We start from the raw sequence: 23543 nt of genomic DNA, 5'->3' as shown, positions 1-23543 counted from the left end.
TAGTCAAATAAGCAAAATTTAATCTTACGAAGCATAATTATCTTTTGTAAACAAACAATATAACTAATCATAACATAGACTATCATATCCATATCAAATTTGCCACTAACATTTTTTTTTAACGGCAAACTCACACTCTTTAATATTTTCTAAATCTACACGATTCGCCTGTAGATTCGCCAGTAATAACGGCTGAACCTTCATTCTTTAGACAGGACGTTATTTCAACTATCTTAATACCATTTGACTAGACGCCCTCGAACTCCTTAAACCACCAACCACCGGCAAACCCTTCACCGGAATCCCAATAGCCACCCGTCCCAAATCCATCTCCGGCAACCGTACCCCACCGGAATCCACACCCCGCCACGTCCGGAAAACCGAACCCTCCACCTTCACCGCCACATTAACCACCCCACGAGTTCTCGACCCATCTTTCTTCCTCAACCGATAACTCAACCGCCTCACCGTCCCCACCGGCGAAAACCCATCAACAATATCCACCACCGGAATCCCACACCACCCTAAAAACCTAGGCCCCAACAAAAACCTCTTACTATACACCTCTAAATAAATGCATGAACACCCACGTTGAAAAAAACTAGCATCAACAACGTTGGAAAGATCAAACTTATCACCCCACGTGTGATTATCATTAACATCAACATTAACATTAACTCCGGCGCCATGGGCGACGGTGGTGGTGAACACATGTCTGCCGTGTGGGGCGGAGGGAGGGGTGGTGGTGAGGGTGATGAAGGGGCGGAGATGGTGGGAGAAGAGGGATGGTTTTTCGAGACCTTGAGCGGAGATTATTGTGATCTCTATTAATGGTGAAAAATGAAATGAATGGGTTGTTGGGTGGTCGGAGATGGGGATATATGGGTGGTGATGACGGTGGTCGGAGGTGGTTCTAGGACGGTGCGGGGAGAGTGAGTAAGTAGTTTCCTTTTTGAGTGGATGTTGGATTTTTCAATGTAAACGCGTGGATTATTTCCATGCCGCAAAAAAGTTTTTGGAAAGAAATTTCCATCCCCTCACCCTCCCGTAAAAAAAACTAGTACATAACTTACTAAATTATATGGCTGTTGACCTTTTCGGTTTATTAAAATAGGTAAGCTTATTCTCCTAATAATAAGAATTGTATAGATATTTGTAAAATATAAAACGGGGTTGGCTAAATGCATCCCCTTTTTTACTAGTCATACCCCCATTTCTAAAAATATAATTTAAAAGTTGTTAAATTTCAACCCTCTAAACAGTTTAAATATTTTTTTGAAAACTATTGTGTTTCTATAATTTGAAGACACTTTCTCTTACTAGTATTTTATTATGTTTCTATAAAACGTCATTAAAATTAATAAAAAAGATATTTTTATACAATAAAAAAATTTCAGAACTTTTTTTTGAAAAAAAAATAGATGCTTTTATATTTTTTATTTATTTCGTATTTTAGTTCTCTCATCTTTCTATTTCTATTTTTATTAGTATTATTATTATATTAAAATGTTTATTAATATAATTAACAACTTTTATCAATTAAAAGTAATAAGACGTAAAAAGAAATAAAACGTTAGTTAAGTTGGCTGGCTTTAAAGCTTCATTTAATTTTTTGTGTATCATTGTTTATACAAACCGAATTCGCATACCCACTTCAAGCCGCTATGAACAAAAAAATCCATTTCAAAATTAAAATGACTCGCTTTAGTTTAAAACGTAAGAAAACGGTTATTTTTCAAATAATCAAAAAAAGTTTCTTTTTAAATAAAATAACGTTTTAAAAACAAATACTAGTAATAATAATTAAAGATAAAAAATGATAGAAAAACAAAAGGGTTTGAATTAAATTAATGTAAAAGTTGAAGGAGGGGGTGCATTCAGTAGAAAAGGGGGTACATTTAGCAATACCCATATAAAACAATGTCTGCAAAATATAACACACTTTCGAAGAAAAAGACATAATGAGTCACAAAAAAGACACCCTTACTATGGAGGTGTCACCTTATTTGAGTTTGGGCTATGTAGATACCAACTTATATGAGTTTGGGCTATGGAAGTGTCAAATATTGGGCTTTAAGGTATGGAAGTGTCGTCTCTACTTATTTGTCCTCTTTTAATTGGTTGTTTCGATTTGTGTATATAAACAAACTAGGTTTTTACTCGGGATTGCTTCCCGGGCTCGGGAAACTTAGTTATATCGATTATTATTTCTTATTAATACGACCTCATTACATCAAGCATCTCATTGGATTCAACATCAATGTTTTCACATCACCGGGATTGCTTCCCACGATGCAGAAAGTTATTAATATACTTTTAAACAAATGAACGATCAGTACCTTACAGGAAAAAACGTTCAACAAACAATAAATTCACAAAATGTAACTCCACATGTGATCCTTATTAATGGATAGTTACCATATTATTATAGTAAGGAACCCGCGCGATGCTGCGGAACACGCAACAAACTAACAGAAACACCGGTAGTTAGTCCGTTAGCTAACCTTGTTAGGATCGGAGGGTTTCGTGATTGTGTTTGTTTGTATAATTTTAAGAAATCAAATAGAAATGAACAGAGTTTAAGTGCAGCGGAAATGAACAACAAACTTTGTGTAACGCCCTGCGTTTTCAAACATCCTACATTTAGAAACCTTACGTGAAATTCTATCTTTGGAAATCTTGTGTTCTTATAACCATTCTTTCATCGTAATCGTTGTAAAATACGGAACTTGCTTCGTAAATAAAACTTGTACATTACACTTTTTACCTAGTTAAATCATGTTTTATTTCATATTTCACCTTGTTACAAGTTAGGGGAAACATTGTTGCATATTATTACACAACTTAACTAACAAAATTACTCATTATAATGTTTTAAAAAAATAAAAAAATAAAGAAATATGGCAGCCCAAATTCAGCCAAATTCAGCCCCATATAGTTGGGTTTTGTGGGCTAGTTTCAAGGTGTAACCCCTTCTAAACACTTCCAAAGCCCAACCCATTGAAACCCTAATCCTTCCCCCTATAAATACCACTTATAACCAGCCTCCCTACCACTTTTGCAACACTAAAAACTCTCAAAACATCCTCCAAACCGTAGCTGAAAGCAAGGGTTCGAGTAGATTGACACCCCTTCACGAAAATGGGCATAACTCACTCAATTCTTATCCGATTCACTCGATTCTTTTTCCTACTTGCTTGTATAATCATGGGGTTCGATTCCTAGACTTCTCCTTGGAGAAATCAGACCTGGAAATGCCCCGAAATAGTCCATAAACTTTCTGTTTGTTTTTATGTTCATCAAAAACTTGTTTAAACCTATGCAACTTGTGTCCAACACATCTCATACCTATGTCCTAATGCTTACAACTTATCCCATGGTTGGTTAAGCTTAAAAACAAGGTTGAGACATTTAAAATCAGAGGATTAAACCTCATAAACTTGGTGTTTTGTTTAGGGTTTTTAACCCACAAGTCATGTCAAACTTTGTCTTTGATACATGAGTGATTATGGAACAACTTGGGTTGTCCAAACATACAATCCTCACATGATTTGATGATTTCTCTTAGTTAGTGTGTATATTTCTTATTCTTTATTGTATGTTCATGACCCTCCTTGGTTGTTTTTTTTTACATCAAGTGTAGTGGTGAACACATAGAGGTGCCTAAATGGAAGACTTGATCTTCCTACCTCCTACATGACTTCTATGACATTTAGAGGTACCAAAATGAAGATTTTAATCTTCTACCTCATGCTTGAACTATTGGACATATATTATATAACCTAAATATATTATTCGAATAATCGAATCTTTGATGATGAACTAGTGTTCATATGTCGGGGTACTAGATTACATCATCCTAGACTATGATAACTTGTCACGATTCTAATGGAACCTTGTTCCATGAAAACATCTAAACTCCTTCGAGTTTCCTAGTGTCAAGAACAAGCATCATATGTACTAAATGATTATTTTCCATGTTATTCTCATATCTTATTTTTATGTTGTTTTAAACACCGAATCTCGACTCTAAACATACTTGAACTTTAACCCTTATACATTCGGACTCTAAATCTCTACTCGTCAACAATTGGATAATCGGAAAACATATGCAAACTTTGTGAGTATACTCGTATTCCCCTTTTACTTTTATCACTTTTGGGGTGTAACATGTTTTATCTATCAACAAACTTACACATGAACATTTTGCTTAAACACATGAACATTCCTATAACATGCTTGTATACGTGATGGCTTGATACTTTAAACTTGGGTGATTCTTATGTGTTGAACTTATCATTAACTTCGTACGAGCCAAACCGTGACATATGTAGCGCTATAGGATTAACGACCCGCCTCTACTGAAACTTTGGTTATGTCATGAGCAAGTTGCGTTTTCTTGGTTTGATATGTTAGACACATGCCATATTTAATGTTTATCTTGAATCGCATGCTTGCTATGAGGGATTGTTCACACTTTTATCTTATGCTATGTATGTACCAAACTTGTATACTCGCCTTTGCTTTTGCATTGAATAGTATTTTTAAACATGTTACAGGTTGATGATGATGAAATGAAAGAGGTAGCACGATGCCTAGATACACACTTTAGACGTTAGATTTAAATATGTTGTATCGAATTTTGGTTATGTTGGTTTGTTATTTTGATTAAACTTGTTATTTGGGATCTTGTATTGATGACTACTTGAAGTTTGGAAATGAAATTTGGATTATTAAATTATTGTCACAAATAGCGTTATGATGTCTCGAGCAATCTTCACACTTCGTCTCATCCCGATGTTTCCGCCATTGGTTGGGGTGTGACACTTTGTAAACACAATCAAAGAGGAAGATAGTTTTGATAAACATTTGCTTTTCATTAAGTTGAAAGATTACAAATCAAAGCAAAACTTTACAAGCATGCTTACAAACTAAACTCCCCCTCAGCCTGTTACTCCATGGTTGGTTGCACAACTAAGAGTACTGCTGCATTGGTAGACAATCCAAACAACTGAGGCATCTCAGCTGACGTCACCATGAAAGCGACGTCTAACAGCCTAACAACCTGTAACAACTGTTCTTATATAAATACTGCTATTATTAACCACTGATTCTACATAAAACAAGTAATATACTAAAGTACTGCTATCCTCTTCCATCAGTGCTTTCCTCAAAGTTGATGAGTCCTTGAGTGGGCAGTGCTTTGTCATCAGTAGATAGAACCAGCAGTGTTTACTTCTTCAGGGCTTTGTCAGAAGTTTAAAGGGTAGCAGCAGTTGTATACGGACAGTGGATAGAGAGCCACCAGTTTTGGCTTTCATTATCTGTTCCTCTGTTAGGGTTCAATCCCAACAATCTCCCCCTGGAACAGATAATGCCAAAACCCTTCATTATTCTGGATTTTTATTTCTCATCAGAAGCTCCCTAGCTTGTCTTTTAAATTCTTCTTCAAAGTCTTTGGAACTTGAGTCACCCTCATCCCTGCACAGTGAAAGTTCAAGGAGATCCTGCAAATCTTCAACACCAAGACTTAATGCTTCTTTCCTTGATATGTACTTCACTTCCCCATTGGATCTGACTAAGGTCAATACATGGGTCTTTTAATCAGACATCCACTTTAGTACTTTTGAACCCAATGGGTTTCTTGGGAGAGATTTATTTTCTGATGAGTTTGAAGAAATTGGTCTTGTGAAAAGTTGTAAACTTTCAGACATTTGTTTGAAGGCCATTTCGATGACATTATTTGATGCAGCTATATCTTCTGCAGTCTCTCTTTCAATCTGCTCTTGCCTCTTCTTTTGATCTAGTTCAATGTCTGTCATGTCTGAAGTGTTTGGTGATGCAGGTTTGGTTAATACCTTTTTGGCAAGGTCTTGAAGCTTTGCTGATTTGTCTTCTTTTAGATCCATTTTCTTAATGGCTTCTGTGAAATACTCAGCTTCCTTTTCTTTTTCTTCTTCACTGGTCAGCAGTTTTCCTTTTTCTTTGTTTTCAACAATCATAGGGTTATCCGCTGATGTGATCCGTGTTTTAAGAGCATCAATCTGCTGTTCTAGCTTTTTGTAATCAGGCTTCTTAGAAGTGTCTGAGACTGTTATCCTTCTTTTCTTAAGCCTTTCATAAGCCTCGTCGGTATACTGCTTTGTCCATTTTGCTATGGCTTCAGCAGTATCCACCTTAGCATCCACCAGCTCTTGCTTCTTTCTTTTATACTCAAATGTAAAGTCAGCAATGAGCTTTTTGAATTTGTTCCAATTTGGAGTTGTCTTCTTCTTTTTTGAATCGTTTTTAATTCTTTCAATCCTGTTTGCCTCATGCTTTAAAGCAACTATTGGCCATTCTTCAAATTGTTTTTCTTCAGCAGGATAGAATTTTTCTTTCATGATATATGCAAGATATTCTTTTCTCATTTTATTTCGTTGATCTGTCTTTTCTTTGTTTAGATCTTGTGCATAGTCTTCCATCTGCTTGACCTTAGTGAGCAAGAATTCCAATTTTTCAGAGATGGCTTCATCACTTTGACCTTCACATTCAACTTTTGCTCTTATTTTAGCCTGTCTTGCTTTGAGCTTGAGATATTCATCCATATCTTCTGGGACTATGAAGCCGATGAGAGAAGGGAATCTTCTTGTTGAAGGATCATCCTTGGTGTAGAATTGTCTCATCTCATTTTTTACAGCTTCCAGTTCCAGTGGATATTTTGCAGCATTAGGATCATGTTTGTCTTCATCTGCCTGAGTTATTTTTCTTTTTCTGGAGTAAATTTTATTCACTGAAGGAGTGTTTTTGGGTGATTTGTTGAGTGGAGTGAAGATGGTTTGAAGTGAAGTGAGGGTAGTGGTGAATGGTGTCTGACTAACAGTTGTTGAAACAACTGGTGTTTCAACTACTGTTGCCATTACAACAGATGATGTAGCATATGATGTCTTCTGCTTTTTCGCAGGAGGTGATGGTGGTGATGTGACATTGATGAGAGCAGTGGTGTATGACTGGCAAACAGCTGTTGAAACAACTGGTGTTTCAACCTCTGTTGTCATTACAACTACTGACGTGTCAGTAGATGTCTTCTACTTTTGAGCAGATGGTAATTTGGTGGATGGTGTTGTAGTTTTAGGTTCTGGTAGGGCAGTGGTTGTCGTGTATGTTGTAGTGGTGTGTGTTGAAGAGATGGCAGTTGTTTGGTTAGCAGTTTTTGAAACTACTGACATATCAACAGTTTGAATGGAAGTTTGAGTTTTTTTGTTTTGAGGTTTGGAGCCTTTGGGAGGTGGTTTAGATGTCTGTTTTTCTTGCTCAGGTTCAACACACAGGCCATGTTCTATTCCCATCTTCTTCAACTGCTTCAGTATCTCCCCCTTTTTAGCATTATCTGCAGGGGGGTTATCAAAGAATAGTAGAGTGGAAGGAGCTTTGCTAGTGGTGTTTTGGATACTGGCCTTTATAGCCTTGATGTCTGCTTGAGTATCTTTGAACCTAGACTCCACCATGTTTGTCAGCATTTGTACATGTATTGCATGCTGGTGATCAGCCGCTTGTTTTTGTTTTTGGAGCAGGGGTTGGAATACACTCCATAGCTCATTTGCAGCAAGTGCAGGTTGTGCAGGTGCTTGAGCTGGAATAGCAGTGGATTGTGCTATTTGAGCTTTTAATAGCTGTTGCACCATATCCTTTATTTCAGCAACTGATGTTTCAAGTTTTTCAACTCTACCCGTTAATTCCTAATATTTTGAATCATCATCCAATTTAATGGAATCATCTGTTTCCCCACCAGCAGTGGTTGTACCAATGTGTGACTTAGGACATGAAGCCCAGAAATCATCCATTGATGCCCCTTGTTCTTGGTACTGGGGACTTCTTTCTTCAGAACTTGATAACCTTTCGATGGTACCAGTGGTTAAAACAAACTCATTGGTGGTTAGCAGAGGTGCTATAGAAGAAATTGCCTTCAAGGGAGTCTTACTAATGAAACAACTGTCCAAATGTAGACCTATTGATCCATCACTTGTAGTTGCTGCTCCACTTGAACTACCACCAAGAGTTACTTGACTTACTTGTAACTCAAGGGGTGTAACCTCCTCAGTTGTTGCTGGGATAGCAGAGGTATAATCATCAGACCCAGTCACTTGTAGGAGTATGCTCTCAGTGATAGGTGATTGAGAGGAACTGGTTTGTGTCTGAGCTATATCAACTGCATGCAACAGAGGTATTATGCATTGGGGTAATGTCAGGGGTGAGGATAAAGGTGTTGAAAGAGACATGTCCTTGGGACCATGATTGTGGAAGATGGATCCGAGTGGATCCAGAGCTTCATAATGTGGAGTCCCTGTGTCTACAACCTGATCCTTTTGTGAGGATGCAGGAGGAGTTTGAGGTAAAGGTGGAGATTTTTCTACCATCTGCTGTGAGGAAGTAGCAGGAGTGGTTTTTGGTGACATTTGTGTTGTCACTGGCAGTTGCTCTTGGATCTCATCTTCCAGAGTTGCCTTTGTTTTGGGTTTGGAGGGATTTCTGGATGTTTTCTTTTTGGTCCTTTTGATAATGGCAGGTGTGGGTTTCAAAGCAGTGGTTGTGCTGCTATGATCACCTGGAGCAGTGGGCTCAACAGTAGATGCCTGAGGAGCAGTGGTAGCTGCTAAATTTTCCTCAGGCACCTCTGCTTTTGTTTTTATAGGTGCCATCATTCTAGAAAATGTTTCAGTTGTCAAAGCACTTATTTTAAAAGATGCACCTTGTTTTAGTAAATTTTCATTTTCTTTTCCAAATTTTTCTTTGAAATAGTAGCTTAGAAACCTTGGAAAGAGTAAAAATGATTTGGTATCAACATTCTTTACTAAGTCATTAAAGATCTCCTGGGAATAGTTATAATTTTCATTATTTAAAACAGCATAACCCAGACATTGGATCTTCAATGGTATTTCGTTAAAAGCAGTTGTTTTGTTTGAAACACACATCAAAAGTGTGTGGAATAAAAACCTAACTGCAGAAGGGAAGAAACCCTTTTCTAAGGTATCCCTTTTTGGTTGTTCTGCATACCCCCTTTTCAAGAAATCAGTTTTCAACTCGGTTTTAGAAAAAGAAGTTTTACCTTTCTGATCATCGAGTTTAAAGACTTCTGAGATTGATTGTGGAGTAATCTGAATTGCTTTTCCCTGTATAGAAGAATTGATGGCTATGACGATGTCTCCTTGTTTTTCAAGGGTAGCATTTTTCCAGAACTCTCTTTGAGTTTGTTGGAAAATGGGAGAATCTGCTGTAAGCAAAGTTTTGTACTTTGATGCAGATATTGTGTCGATGATGGAATCAAAGGTGTGGTTGATGGTGGGTTTTGTGAGTAGACCCAAATAATTGTGACGGGATTTGTAAGGGATTTCAATGGATTCAGCTGCCGTTTGAGCGACCTCTTTGGAAGATGATGATGATTTTAACTTTGATTTAGATTTCGTCATTTTGATGAAGAAGACGAAGAATAGTTCGAAATGGAAGGCTGGAAACTGCTTTGAGAAGAGAATTTTTAGAATTCAATTCGGCAGAGTAAAACACTGTCTAAGGGTTTTAATCAGGCTTTTATTTAGGGAAAAAGTAAGTGCTGATGTGGCAGCGGTTACAAAGATCTGAAGGCTAAAAACTGACTACGTGTCAACCGCTGATGAAAAAACCACTGATTGTAAATTTCAGTGCATGTCAACAATAAAAAGGGGAGCAGTGACTATTTTTAACTATCAATGGATACCCAACAAAATGTAACACAGATGTTTGGTCAGTCAGTGGTCAACATGAAGAACGAAGAAACAGAGGCTGGCCTTCAGCAGTGGATAACATTTAACAATCACATGTTTGCGCTTAAACAAATGTTTGACGTTAAAAAGAAGTTGGCCCATAAACAACTGTTTGCAAGAAAAGACCAATTTCAAGAATACTATACCCAAACAATCAAATGAGGAGCTTAATAATAATCCAAGTGTAGTTCATTTTTATTCAGTGGATGTCAACTAACAAAATGTGAGCAGTAGTTGTTTTTTATCTAACAGTGGATAGCCAATGGTAATTGAAACACTGATATTTGGAGTTAAATAAATGTTTAACCTTAAACAGATATTTGCAATAAACAGATATTTGGCCATAAATAGATGTTTAGCCTTAAACAAATGGTCTTAAACCAAACATCTGTTTAAGGTCAAGATGTATTTCACTATGGTGAACCTCAATTTAACATATAATGAACAGATGTTTGACGTTTGGTCAACAGATGTTTGGAAACCCATGATAGATTAAACACTATGAACGAATAAACACTGAAGTATCATAAAACTATGAATGAAAATCGTGAAACTCTCAACATGATACAATAGTTGAGAGGAGACGTTTGAATCATGTTGAGAATTTTTATTCACACTGAGATTATTAAAATAAAGTATTATATAGAAAAATAAAATTTAATGAAATATTTATAAACTATTACACGGTAGAGTTAACACTTGTTAGGATTTCGTAAACTCTGGCCTTTCTCCATGTCATTTCATGCTCTCTTTTGTTTTTCAGATCAATTAACATGTTGCAAATTATCTGATCCTGTTTTAGAAGTTGGGTAACAAACTCTTCTGCATTTTTCTGGAAATCTGATGGAGGAGAGTGGAGGAGTTCATCAAGCAATGCTATGTTGTTCCAGGTTTTCTTGTAATTTGTGTCATTGATTATGTCGACTTTCATGTTTAGTTCTTCGTCTGTTCTTTTTTCTTTAAGTGACCACATCGAGAATTGGGTTTTAACATCGCTGATGTCTGACCAGTGGTAGAAGCTGAAGTTTGCCATGTAGATTTTTGTTGAATTTTCTGATGTGGAAAATCTTTCACAGACAATGATTAGTAACACAGTTTGTTGATATTTTGAATGAAAAGTAATTATCGATCTTTTATAGAGTTTAAAAACGCGTGTACATGGTAAATGAATAGGTTAATGGTAATTATGATAATATGCTTTTGTTCTTTGAACTTCGAAAACTTGTCCCTTGGGTTTCTTGATATTTAATTTTAAAATTTTCCCATAAAAATTGGGGTTTGGAAAGGATTTTGCATTAAAAGACTGCTGTTTTGAAATATACATTAATCGGTTTATATTAAATCTACACGTTTAGATTGATTAAGTATATAAACTCATGACCACTTCACCTGTTTTTCATCACAATTTCCTAACAAGATTCATACTTTCAAAAAAGTGGACTAATATAGTTTATTGTTGATATGACGTCATTCACTACTGTAAAATCAGATGATTTAAAGCAGCGTTTTGTCAAGCATATAGAGGAACAGGTGTATGAAGATAGGACTACTCTTCAAGAGCTAAAGAGATGTTTTGATGGATTGCAAGTTGGCCTGTGTCACACCCCGAATTTCCACGTGTCACCGGTGGGCCCGGTGTGGGGTACAGTGACGTAGTTGGCATCGTCATAGACAATCAACACAATATAATAATGCACAGCGGAAGCAGAATAGAAACATTTCAACTTTAAATAAGTGCAATAATAAATATCACAGTAGTTGAAATGGATCCACAGGCGGATCAAATAAAAATAGAAATAAATAGTTCAACAGATAATTGTCGTCCGAGCTTGCGAGACTATAGTGGACGCTCTTAGGAAACAACCAGCCTATTTCCGTATAGTACCTGCACTTAATCTTTTGGGAAAAATACGTCAGTTTACACTGGTAAATACAAATCGACTGACTCATTTTGAAAATGATTGAAAATTGATTTAAATGCACAAGGCATAAATATTTTTATTAACTTGGGATAATTATATAATATAAACTTGTGAACGAATTACATGCACTTATATCTCTGGTGGCCCGGGATCTACTGTCCGGGCTAGAGATTTAATTGACACACCACATTAAAGAGTTATACACGACGGGTGTACGCCTACACCCCGTGCTCTGGTCGTGGCCATCTCGTAAGATAATGCCAAGGATATCCGGGACATGGTCAATAACCCCCCAAAGCCTTTAAGTAAGACAAAACTGTTTAAACGAAGTCGCACAAGCTATTCAAGACTGTACACCTATAAGGCGCAGGACTTGTGCGCCCGATCAAGCGGTATTTTAAATACCGTACCCCAAGCCCGTATAGGGAAAATAAGTCAAAATGTATTTACCTGAGCAAGTATAAGTCACAAACGATAAGTGTTGGTAGCTTTTACCGGGCCTCCTAATCTGGAACAAAGGTTTATAATTAACCTATTAGATTCCTAACGGGTCTTTTATTTAAGCCTAAGCTTTGACCGGTTAGTTTTAGGAATGATACGGTTTACGCACGATTAAGCGAAAGACCGGATAGAATGTGATTTAGACCCGACAAGTTTGAATACTTGTATAATATGGGTATACTAAATACATTCTGGATTTTGAAATAAAAATGATATCGTTTGACCCGTTTCGGTCGACTCACGCAAACTAGTTACGTAAACCGAACCGATCGCGAAAAGGGCGATACGGGTAGACCAATGATTCAAATGCAAGTTCCCTGATGTAATATGCTTAAAATATGATATTATATCAGTAAGTTATGTTCTATATTGCCCGGAATAATTTTAAACCCAATTTATGCCTTAGAAGGGCATTTTGGTCATTTAAAAGATAACAAAAGAGTAAAATTAGAAATCTGAGTTTTGGGTCTGGTTCATACAGTAAATATACTTAATATAACCTATTATATCAGTAGGGTATGACCCATATATCAAATTTATCATTTAAAACCAAACTATGCACCGTAGGGGTATTTTAGTAATTTCACAAGGGCTAAAAGTGCCAAAACTGGAAGTCTGAGTTCATATACTTATACTTACTGTTTTTATATGAAAATATGCTAAACACATCAGTAGGTATAGGTCTTATATGTTTAAAACAAGTATAACGCTCACTATGCGCTTAAAACGCTAAATATGCGATTTAAGGGCGTTTTCGGGTTTTCAAATTAAATCTGAGATTTTTATATTTCCAGAATACTTAAAATAATTTATTCATCATATAAAATCAGTAGAAAAAGGTTTCGGGTCAAAAGGATGTGTAAAACTCATTTTATGGCTAAAACGGTCAAAACCGACATAAGCCGAAATGACTAGGCGATCTAGGATCCGTTCAGCCAAAAATTAATTAAAAATCATCAAAATTCCCAGAATATTATATTACATTAGTTGGTAAAAAGTTTTGTACCAAAACGTGGCCAGAAACGGGTTCTACGCGAAAAGGACCGTTTATGTAAATTTATAATATAGTTTTACGCTAATGGCCATAACTCACAATCTGGACCACCAACTGATCCGAAATTTTCGGTGCAATTTATATAATAAAAATAAAGATTTCTACTCTTTCACTTTTCCAAAAATCACGTTTTATATCAAAAAGGGCAAAATAGTCAACTTTATGCATAAATCGGAAACATGCATTCGAATCGGCTAAGCATAGACTAAATCAACGAAAATTCCAGAAAGTTTAACTAAAATAAAAATAGTCAAAAATACTTTCCAATACAGATCTCGAACATGCATGTACGAATCCGAATCGATAGTCTACGAAATAATCGTTTTACAAGACTTTCGGTTCCGATTCGTGGCTATACTATAGATTGTCGAGTTGATGATGATTAAAACACATTCTTATATGTATTACAAGTTATTTATGATGATCAATCAGATTGCATGTCATCTATATCATTATTCATGTCATTTTTCACAAAGATCGCTTCTGTTGACTTTTTAGAAATAGGTTTGACTCGACATTTAGCATGCATGTAGTGGGAATCAGAGAGTACCCTTTAGAGGGTTTGTTTCCCACATAAATACCAATCTATAACAAGTTTCAATTCGAGAAATGACTGAAAGAAATCCGTTTAATCGGAAAGTCAAAGGTTATGAACACCCAGTTTGACTTTTATCAATAAACACAACAAGAACGGATTAAAGAACGAATTGAAAGCTTACAAAGGTCCTAAAGATGTTTAGTGGACACTAGAAGTCGGCCTTGATGATCAGCTTAGCTCCAGAAGTCTGCCTTGAAGTTCTTGAATGTTGAGAGCACTTGGTTACTATGAAAAATGATCAAGAAATGGCCTTTCAATCTGATTTAAAGAGTGAAATTCGTGGGTTACTGTTGCCTAGCCATGCATGGCTTCTAATTGGTGCAAAATGAGGCAAGAACCAGCTGTATCCAACCCAAAATCGGACCCAAACCAACCCAAAACGAATTTCTGGTCGCTGGGCAACCCACGCGGCCCGCTTGGGCCTTCCCAGGCGGGTCGCCTGACCCTGGTTCAGCCAAAACAAGTTTCAAACTTGACAGCTTTGACCCCTGAACTTGTACGCGATGTTTCGGCTACTTTTCTCGACCCGTAAACCCCCAAACTTGGTTTTTAAGAACCTTGGGACTTTTACCAACATGGTAATGCCCTCGGATAACTTTGCGCTCAACCGAAAAGCCCTGAAATTCGACGTTGACGCTTTTAGTCCCTTAAGTACGGTTTTGGCCATAACTTTCTCATACGTTGACGAAACTTCATGAAATTTTTACCACATATTCTAGTGAGTATATTTTAGCTATACAAAGCTTCGGGTCTGCCAAAAGTTCACTCAGAGGTATAAATTAAACATGTTGACACTTTTGGCCCCTATAGTTTACAATACTTCACTTTTGTGCAATTTCTGCGTCGTATGATCCATGAACCATCCGTTAAAGGTTATAAACATTATGTGGGGTTATCATAGAGCCTATTTATCCATTGTTGACACTTTGGACCCTTACGTTCCATAGTTTTCACCGTTTGTCACTTTTAGTCCCTCTAAAGTATGTTTTCACATAACGGAACCTTATGACACGTGTCAAGACATTATTGGACGAAATTTTTCGAGGTGTTACATCCTCACCCCCTTAAAAGAAATCTCGACCCCGAGATTTATTCAAACAAATGGGGATATTTTTCTTTCATCGTGGATTCCACTTCCCACGTGTATTCGGGACCTCTACGGGCATCCCATTTGACCTTGACAATAGGCACGTGCTTCCTTCGAAGCTTCTTTACCTGTCGATCCTCAATCGACAAAGGTTTTTCAACAAACTTTAGACTTTCGTCTATGTGTATATCTGTATGCGGTATAACCAGTGAATCGTCAGCGAAACACTTCTTCAAATTACAGATATGGAACACATTATGAATAGCACTAAGCTCTTCAGGCAAGTTTAACTTATAAGCGACTGCCCCGACACGTTCGATTATCTCGAAAGGTCCTATATATCTCGGGCTTAGCTTGCCTTTCTTTCCAAATCGCATTACACCTTTCCAAGGTGATACCTTAAGCAACACTTTTTCACCCACATCAAAGTGAAAATCCTTGCGCTTAGGATCCGCATAACTTTTCTGCCTATCCCTGGCAGCTTTCAAACGATCACGGATCTGAACGATCTTGTCTGTCGTCTCAAAGACGATATCTGGTCCAGACAGCTGGACATCTCCAACTTCTGCCCAACAAATGGGCGATCTACACTTCCTACCGTATAGGGCCTCAAAAGGCGCAGCCTTTATGCTGAAATGGTAGCTATTGTTGTAGGAGAATTCAATCAGTGGTAAGTTCTTATCCCAACTACCACCTAAGTCGATCGCACATGCTCGAAGCATGTCTTCCAAAGTTTGAATAGTACGCTCGCTCTGACCATCAGTCTGAGGATGGTAAGCCGTACTAAAATTCAAACGAGTGCCCAACGACTGTTGGAAACTCTTCCAAAAATGTGACGTATATCTAGTATCTCTATCAGAGATAATAGATATAGGTATACCATGTAGCGCTACTATCTTATCGACGTATAATTGAGCTAACATATCTGAGCTATACGTCTCTTTGATGGGTAGAAAATGAGCTGACTTAGTCAGTCTGTCTACTATGACCCATATGGTATCATTTCCCTTTTTCGTTTTTGGCAACTTGGTGATAAAATCCATTGTCACCATTTCCCATTTCCATTTGGGAATTTCAGGTTGTTGAAGCAAACCTGACGGCTTCTGATGCTCAGCCTTGACTTGCGCACAAGTCAAACATTTAGCTACATGCTCAGCTACTGACTTTTTCAAACCAATCCACCAGTAGTTTGACTTCAGATCCTGGTACATCTTATCTGCTCCAGGATGAACTGAGTATTTAGAGTTGTGGGCTTCCTGGAGGATAACATCCCGAAGTCCTCCATATACGGGAACCCATATTCGTCCGTTTAGACGTAGCATTCCATCTTTGTCGTGGGATAACTGCTCCTCAGTTACTCCCAACTTTTCTGCAGGATAGTTAGCTTCCAGCACAGCTTCCTTCTGTGCAGCTAACACCCTTTCATTCAAGTTATTTCTTATCTCAATGCGCTTGGCATTGATTCTGATCGGTTTAACCCTTTCCTTTCTGCTTAAGGCGTCGGCAACCACATTGGCCTTGCCTGGATGGTATCTTATCTCACAGTCATAATCATTTAGGGTTTCCATCCATCGCCTTTGACGCATGTTCAATTCCTTCTGATTGAACAGATGCTGAAGACTCTTGTGATCCGAATAAATTATGCACTTGGTTCCATACAAGTAATGTCTCCATAACTTCAAAGCAAATACAACTGCACCCAATTCCAAATCGTGGGTGGTGTAGTTCTTCTCGTGCACTTTGAGCTGTCGAGAAGCGTAGGCAATGACTTTGCCTTTCTGCATGAGTACGCAGCCCATGCCAGTATGTGATGCGTCACAATACACCACAAATTCATCTATACCATCGGGCAACGTCAACACTGGAGCATTGCTCAACTTTTGCTTCAGAATATCGAAGGATTCTTGCTGCTTAGGGCCCCAATCAAACTTAATCTTCTTACGGGTCAACGAAGTTAGGGGCGCAGCAATCCTTGAGAAGTTCTCGATGAATCTTCTATAATATCCTGCCAATCCGAGGAAACTGCGAATTTCCGTAGGAGTCTTCGGCTCCTGCCAATTAATGACTGCTTCTACTTTAGCGGGATCTACTTGGATACCACGCTCGCTTACAACATGTCCAAGGAATTGGACTTCTCGAAGCCAAAATTCACCCTTTGAAAATTTGGCATAAAGCTTCTCTTGATACAGAAGTTTGAGAATACAACGAAGGTGTTTCTCATGGTCAGCTTGGCTCTTCGAGTAGATAAGAATGTCGTCAATAAAGACGATAACGAACTTATCTAAATAGGGTTTACAGACGCGGTTCATGAGGTCCATGAACGCGGCTGGTGCGTTTGTGAGCCCAAACGGCATCACTAGGAACTCGTAATGTCCATAACGAGTCCTAAACGCGGTCTTGTGTACGTCCTCATCCTTGACCTTCAACTGATGATAACCTGACCTGAGGTCAATCTTTGAGAAGTAGCTTGCTCCTTGCAGCTGATCGAACAGATCGTCGATCCTGGGTAACGGATACCTATTCTTGATAGTGACTTTGTTAAGCTCACGGTAATCGATGCACAGGCGCATCGATCCATCCTTCTTCTTAACGAACAAGATTGGCGCTCCCCAAGGAGATGAGCTAGGTCTGATAAAACCCTTAGCTAATAAATCATCCAACTGCGTCTTCAACTCCTTCATCTCCGTTGGTGCCAATCTGTATGGTGCTCTTGCTACAGGTGCTGCACCTGGAATGATGTCTATCCGAAACTCTACTTGTCTATCCGGTGGCAACCCGGGTAGTTCTTCAGGGAATACTTCAGGATATTCCGAGATAACAGGGATATCCTCAATCTTCGGCCTTGGCTCATCTATGGTGACTTGTGCCATATAAATGATACATCCTTTCTGCATGCATCTGGATGCCTTGAGCATGGACACTTGCTCCGGCAATCCATGCTGGGTATCTCCTTGAATAGTAAGTGACTCACCAGACGGAGTCTTAACTATTACCTGCTTTCTATTGCACAGAATCTGGGCTTGGTTACTCGACAACCAATCCATGCCTATCACTATGTCGAATCCAGCTAGCTTAAAGGGAAGCAAGGATAACGGGAAGGAATGATTCCTAATGGATATAACACATCCATCTAGAACAGTCGAGGCGGTTTCTAAGGTTCCATCGGCTAATTCCACCTCATATTTCACGCTTAAGGTTTTAACAGGAAGGTTCAACAGTTTACAAAACTTATCATCTACAAACGACTTATCAGCTCCTGAATCAAACAAGACTCTAGCAAAAACATCATTTACAAGAAACGTACCGGTAATGACGTTATCGTCAAGGACTGCTTCCTTTGCGTCCATTCGGAAGACTCTCGCATTAGTCTTCTTCCCTTCCTCGGCCTTCTTTGCAAACTTTGGACAGTTGGGCCGAATGTGCCCCTTCTCGTTGCAACCAAAACACGTTGCATCCTTCATCTTCTTGCAATCCACAGTTTTATGATCTGTGGACTTGCAGATTCCACATCGTTTCTCCGAAGACTGGGATTTCGTCTCCAAACGACATCTCCCAAAGTGATGTCTCCTGCAGATTTTGCATCTGGGTTTCTCACCCGACTGATGATCACTTTTCCTAGACCCCGACCCTTTTCTGTGGTCGTTGTTCCCTCTATGTCGCTTTTCAGATCTTCGTGAGGTGTCATCCTCACGTTTCCGTTTGTTCTCCTCAGAGCTCTTCATGGCTCTCAATCTAACCACGTCTTGAGTGAGGGAGAGGGATAGATCCGCTACGGATCTAAATGTAGTAGGTCTTGAAGCTTTGACGCTGGCTTTAATCTCCGGTGCCAGACCCCCAATGAATCGAGCAATCCTACGCGGCTCCGGGGTCACCAAGTAAGGCACTAAACGAGACAGCGTGTTGAACGTAGTAAGATACGCTTGACAATCGAGGTTCTTCATGACTAAGGATACAAAATCCGATTCAATTCGCTCGACCTCGTGCTGCGGACAGAAGTTCTCTTTAATCAGGGCCACAAACTGTTCCCATGACAACCCGTACAGTGTGGCCTTACCGGTAGCTTGTAGAAGTGACTTCCACCACGCTAACGCATCTCCTTTGAATGACTGGGACACGTACTTCACGACGTCCCTATCAGCACACCCGCTGATATCAACCACAGTATCCATCTCGTCAATCCACGTCATACAATCGACGGCCCCCTTTTCCCCAGTGAAATCTCTGGGCTTGCAAGATACAAAGTATTTGTACGTACAGGACCTGCTGTACGTGTCATGTTTCAGTTCAATCTCCTGCTTTGGGACGCTGCTGTGGTTGGAGGAATGATTATCATCCTCAGCTTTCTTCGGCTCACTCTTTTTAGATGGCGGCTTACTATGAGCCTCAGAATGAGTCTTGGGCTTTGCGTGCGTCTCTGTTCGGGTCCTACTCCGAGTACCACTAGATTCCTTGAACTGCCGATCCATAGCCTTGGCGACAGCATTATCTATCAGTGCTTGCAATTCTGCACCGGTAACGTGAATCTTTGCATTATCTGAGCGTTCCCCAGAATGACTGTTGGTTTCTTCCGATTTGGCCATCGTAGCTTTAAGCTACAATAAAGGACAAGGTCTAATTTAGAACCTAACAGTATTATCGTCCTAGACGATTTATTAACCATGGTATCAAAAACCTTAGCAGTTAATTTAATAAATTTCATTCAGGCTCTTATTAGCAATCCAGGAATGAAAATATATATATTGGCACCATAGGCCTAGTCACATGGACAATTACTAAATTATAAATTTAGATTTTTATAGGATTATAAATTGTATAATTAAACAAATAATCCTTTACTAGACAGAGAGTCATAAACCACAACTGTCATTATATAACATAGTTATAACCCGTAGGTATCAAGTCATTAATAGACTTGTATACAGATAAAATCTGTAGATAATTTATTTCTTGGCAGGGAGTTATAAACCACAACTGCTACTATATGACATAGTCATAACCCGAAGGTATCAAGTCATTAATAGACTTGTGTACAGATAAAATCTGTAGATAATTTATTAAAAAGGGTGGCTTGTGTGATTCTACAGATCACGCTTAGCCAGAATGTTAACATGTTCTCAGATGTTAACAGGGAGTTGAATCTTTTCAACCAGGTTTTACCATCAGGGCCAGGCCTGTTAATAAGGCATTCAAGCTAGGTTATACCTTACTAAGATTCTTATAAATGGCAAATCAAATAAAAATTGATATTTTCCATTATTTTATTAGTATTCATGCATATAAATAAAATGGTAAATTCAAACTAACCATTTCAATTTCAAATAAAATACAAGTACATATTTGCCCTAAACGGGACTTTGAAATAACATGAATAACATGAATAACATGAATAACATGCCCGCGCAGGGGCTAAACAAGTAACAACAATAACAAAATAAAATAAAGCAAACCCACGCAGGGGCCAACAGAACAGCATACCCTCGCAGGGGTAGAATAAGATAGATATACCCACGCAGGGGTAGAGTACAAGGATAGATGTCCACGCAGGGACATGAGTACATGAGACAATAATCGAAGGATTCAATGATCCCTCTTGCTCTTACCCTTGAGCAGGTCAAACACCTTCTTGAACATGCCACGGTTGTGACGGCGATCACTTTGCAACTCCCGTCGCATGCTATCAATCCCATGCAGGATTTCCTGAACCTGCGGCGGCGACATCATAGGCGCCGGTGGCGGTGGCTGGAAGTGCTGCGGCTGCGGCGGCTGGTACGGCTGCGGCTGCGGTGGCTGCTGATAACCCGGAGGGTAACCAAAAGTAGACTGCCCAGCAGTCCAAGTGTCTCCCAATGGACCGCTAGGAGGGAGTGAGCTGTAGTTCACAGCTTGCCAGTAAGGGTCTCCTGTGTAATCATAACCCTGAGGGAAAACATGCTCGAACGGGTTGAACTGAGCGGCACTAGCATAAGCCGGAATCGGCTCTCCGTAGTTCTGCGGCGGCAGAGGCGGGATCGGAACAGAAGTAACCTCCGATACGGGATGCTGAGACTCCCCTGTCTCAGACTCCCCGGGAAGAGACGTGTAGCGGCTGCTACTAACATGTGGAGGGGTGCCTATGCGAATCCCTCCGCGCGTAGACATGCGCGCATTCCTCCTAGGCCTCTGAGGCGGAGGAGGTAAGACTGGTGGCGGCGGTGGTGACGGAGTGATCACGTCACGCCACAGGGCCTCAGATAGGTCCTGCGGTAGAGGCGGCTGCTGCTGGAGCTGCTGCGAGTGGTGCTGCGAGTGCACCGGTGAAACCTGGTGAGACTGAAGCATCGGAGAGTTGTGGCTGGGGGTAAAATACCAATCATGCTGCTTGAATCTCTCCTGAAAGCTGTCCCCACCATTGTAGGGTGATCCCCTAAATGGCGACCCATCCGATATCTCAATCGGATGGTTAGGCGTACCTGACGGAGGTAGCGAGGGGTCCGTATCCTCGTCGACGTCCATCTCGTGACCACCAGAAAAGTGGTCCTCCGGTCCAAGTGGGTTATGACCCACTGGCTCATCCCCAAAAGCATCAGGGTTATACAAACCCTGGTAGACTGGCGCTGGATACTGGTGCGGTGACTGCTGCAAAGGTATGTAGGATCCATGCGAACCATGGGGCCCATTCTCCGAGTGGGGCCCAAACGAGTGGGGTAAAGACGGTGAAGTGCTGGCGGATACCGAGTGTCTAGCAGGCTCGGCGAAAGACCTCCAAAGGTCGTTGGCGGCTGTGTTGTGCGTGGCGGATGGTGCTCGCCTATGTGAGGGCCCTGCCTCATGGTCGTGGGTTGTAGCAAATCCTCCTCGACCTCTCATTCGTGGCGGCATAGTGATCCTGTCAAAAGTCAAACAAGTTGCACAACAAAATATATAAGACAATGCAAAATAATAAAATAAATTAAACGAAAAGTGGAACATTTCCTAAGTTCTTTGTCTAGACTCGAAAATCGAGGAATGTGCACTTATGTAACTGAGATTAAACACATTAGGGTAGTGTTTAATTCACTCAGCGTTGGCTCTGATACCAACCTGTCACACCCCGAATTTCCACGTGTCACCGGTGGGCCCGGTGTGGGGTACAGTGACGTAGTTGGCATCGTCATAGACAATCAACACAATATAATAATGCACAGCGGAAGCAGAATAGAAACATTTCAACTTTAAATAAGTGCAATAATAAATATCACAGTAGTTGAAATGGATCCACAGGCGGATCAAATAAAAATAGAAATAAATAGTTCAACAGATAATTGTCGTCCGAGCTTGCGAGACTATAGTGGACGCTCTTAGGAAACAACCAGCCTATTTCCGTATAGTACCTGCACTTAATCTTTTGGGAAAAATACGTCAGTTTACACTGGTAAATACAAATCGACTGACTCATTTTGAAAATGATTGAAAATTGATTTAAATGCACAAGGCATAAATATTTTTATTAACTTGGGATAATTATATAATATAAACTTGTGAACGAATTACATGCACTTATATCTCTGGTGGCCCGGGATCTACTGTCCGGGCTAGAGATTTAATTGACACACCACATTAAAGAGTTATACACGACGGGTGTACGCCTACACCCCGTGCTCTGGTCGTGGCCATCTCGTAAGATAATGCCAAGGATATCCGGGACATGGTCAATAACCCCCCAAAGCCTTTAAGTAAGACAAAACTGTTTAAACGAAGTCGCACAAGCTATTCAAGACTGTACACCTATAAGGCGCAGGACTTGTGCGCCCGATCAAGCGGTATTTTAAATACCGTACCCCAAGCCCGTATAGGGAAAATAAGTCAAAATGTATTTACCTGAGCAAGTATAAGTCACAAACGATAAGTGTTGGTAGCTTTTACCGGGCCTCCTAATCTGGAACAAAGGTTTATAATTAACCTATTAGATTCCTAACGGGTCTTTTATTTAAGCCTAAGCTTTGACCGGTTAGTTTTAGGAATGATACGGTTTACGCACGATTAAGCGAAAGACCGGATAGAATGTGATTTAGACCCGACAAGTTTGAATACTTGTATAATATGGGTATACTAAATACATTCTGGATTTTGAAATAAAAATGATATCGTTTGACCCGTTTCGGTCGACTCACGCAAACTAGTTACGTAAACCGAACCGATCGCGAAAAGGGCGATACGGGTAGACCAATGATTCAAATGCAAGTTCCCTGATGTAATATGCTTAAAATATGATATTATATCAGTAAGTTATGTTCTATATTGCCCGGAATAATTTTAAACCCAATTTATGCCTTAGAAGGGCATTTTGGTCATTTAAAAGATAACAAAAGAGTAAAATTAGAAATCTGAGTTTTGGGTCTGGTTCATACAGTAAATATACTTAATATAACCTATTATATCAGTAGGGTATGACCCATATATCAAATTTATCATTTAAAACCAAACTATGCACCGTAGGGGTATTTTAGTAATTTCACAAGGGCTAAAAGTGCCAAAACTGGAAGTCTGAGTTCATATACTTATACTTACTGTTTTTATATGAAAATATGCTAAACACATCAGTAGGTATAGGTCTTATATGTTTAAAACAAGTATAACGCTCACTATG

General features: G+C 39.4%; 1 protein-coding gene across 1 annotated transcript; it reads right to left on the bottom strand.

The window, feature by feature from the left end:
• LOC110866073 lies at window positions 1–969 on the bottom strand (the record flags this gene model as incomplete). The annotated part of the gene is made up of 1 exon (XM_022115424.2): window positions 1–969. A coding segment is annotated over one exon (741 nt), but the record flags the coding sequence as incomplete, so codon positions are not given.
• Window positions 970–23543: the final 22574 nt, after the last annotated feature.

The sequence above is a fragment of the Helianthus annuus genome, chromosome 6 (assembly GCF_002127325.2).
Source record: "Helianthus annuus cultivar XRQ/B chromosome 6, HanXRQr2.0-SUNRISE, whole genome shotgun sequence".
Taxonomy (NCBI): Eukaryota; Viridiplantae; Streptophyta; class Magnoliopsida; order Asterales; family Asteraceae; genus Helianthus; species Helianthus annuus.
The sequence above is the reverse complement of the archived record's forward strand: the minus strand, read 5'-3'. Positions and strand labels throughout refer to the sequence as shown.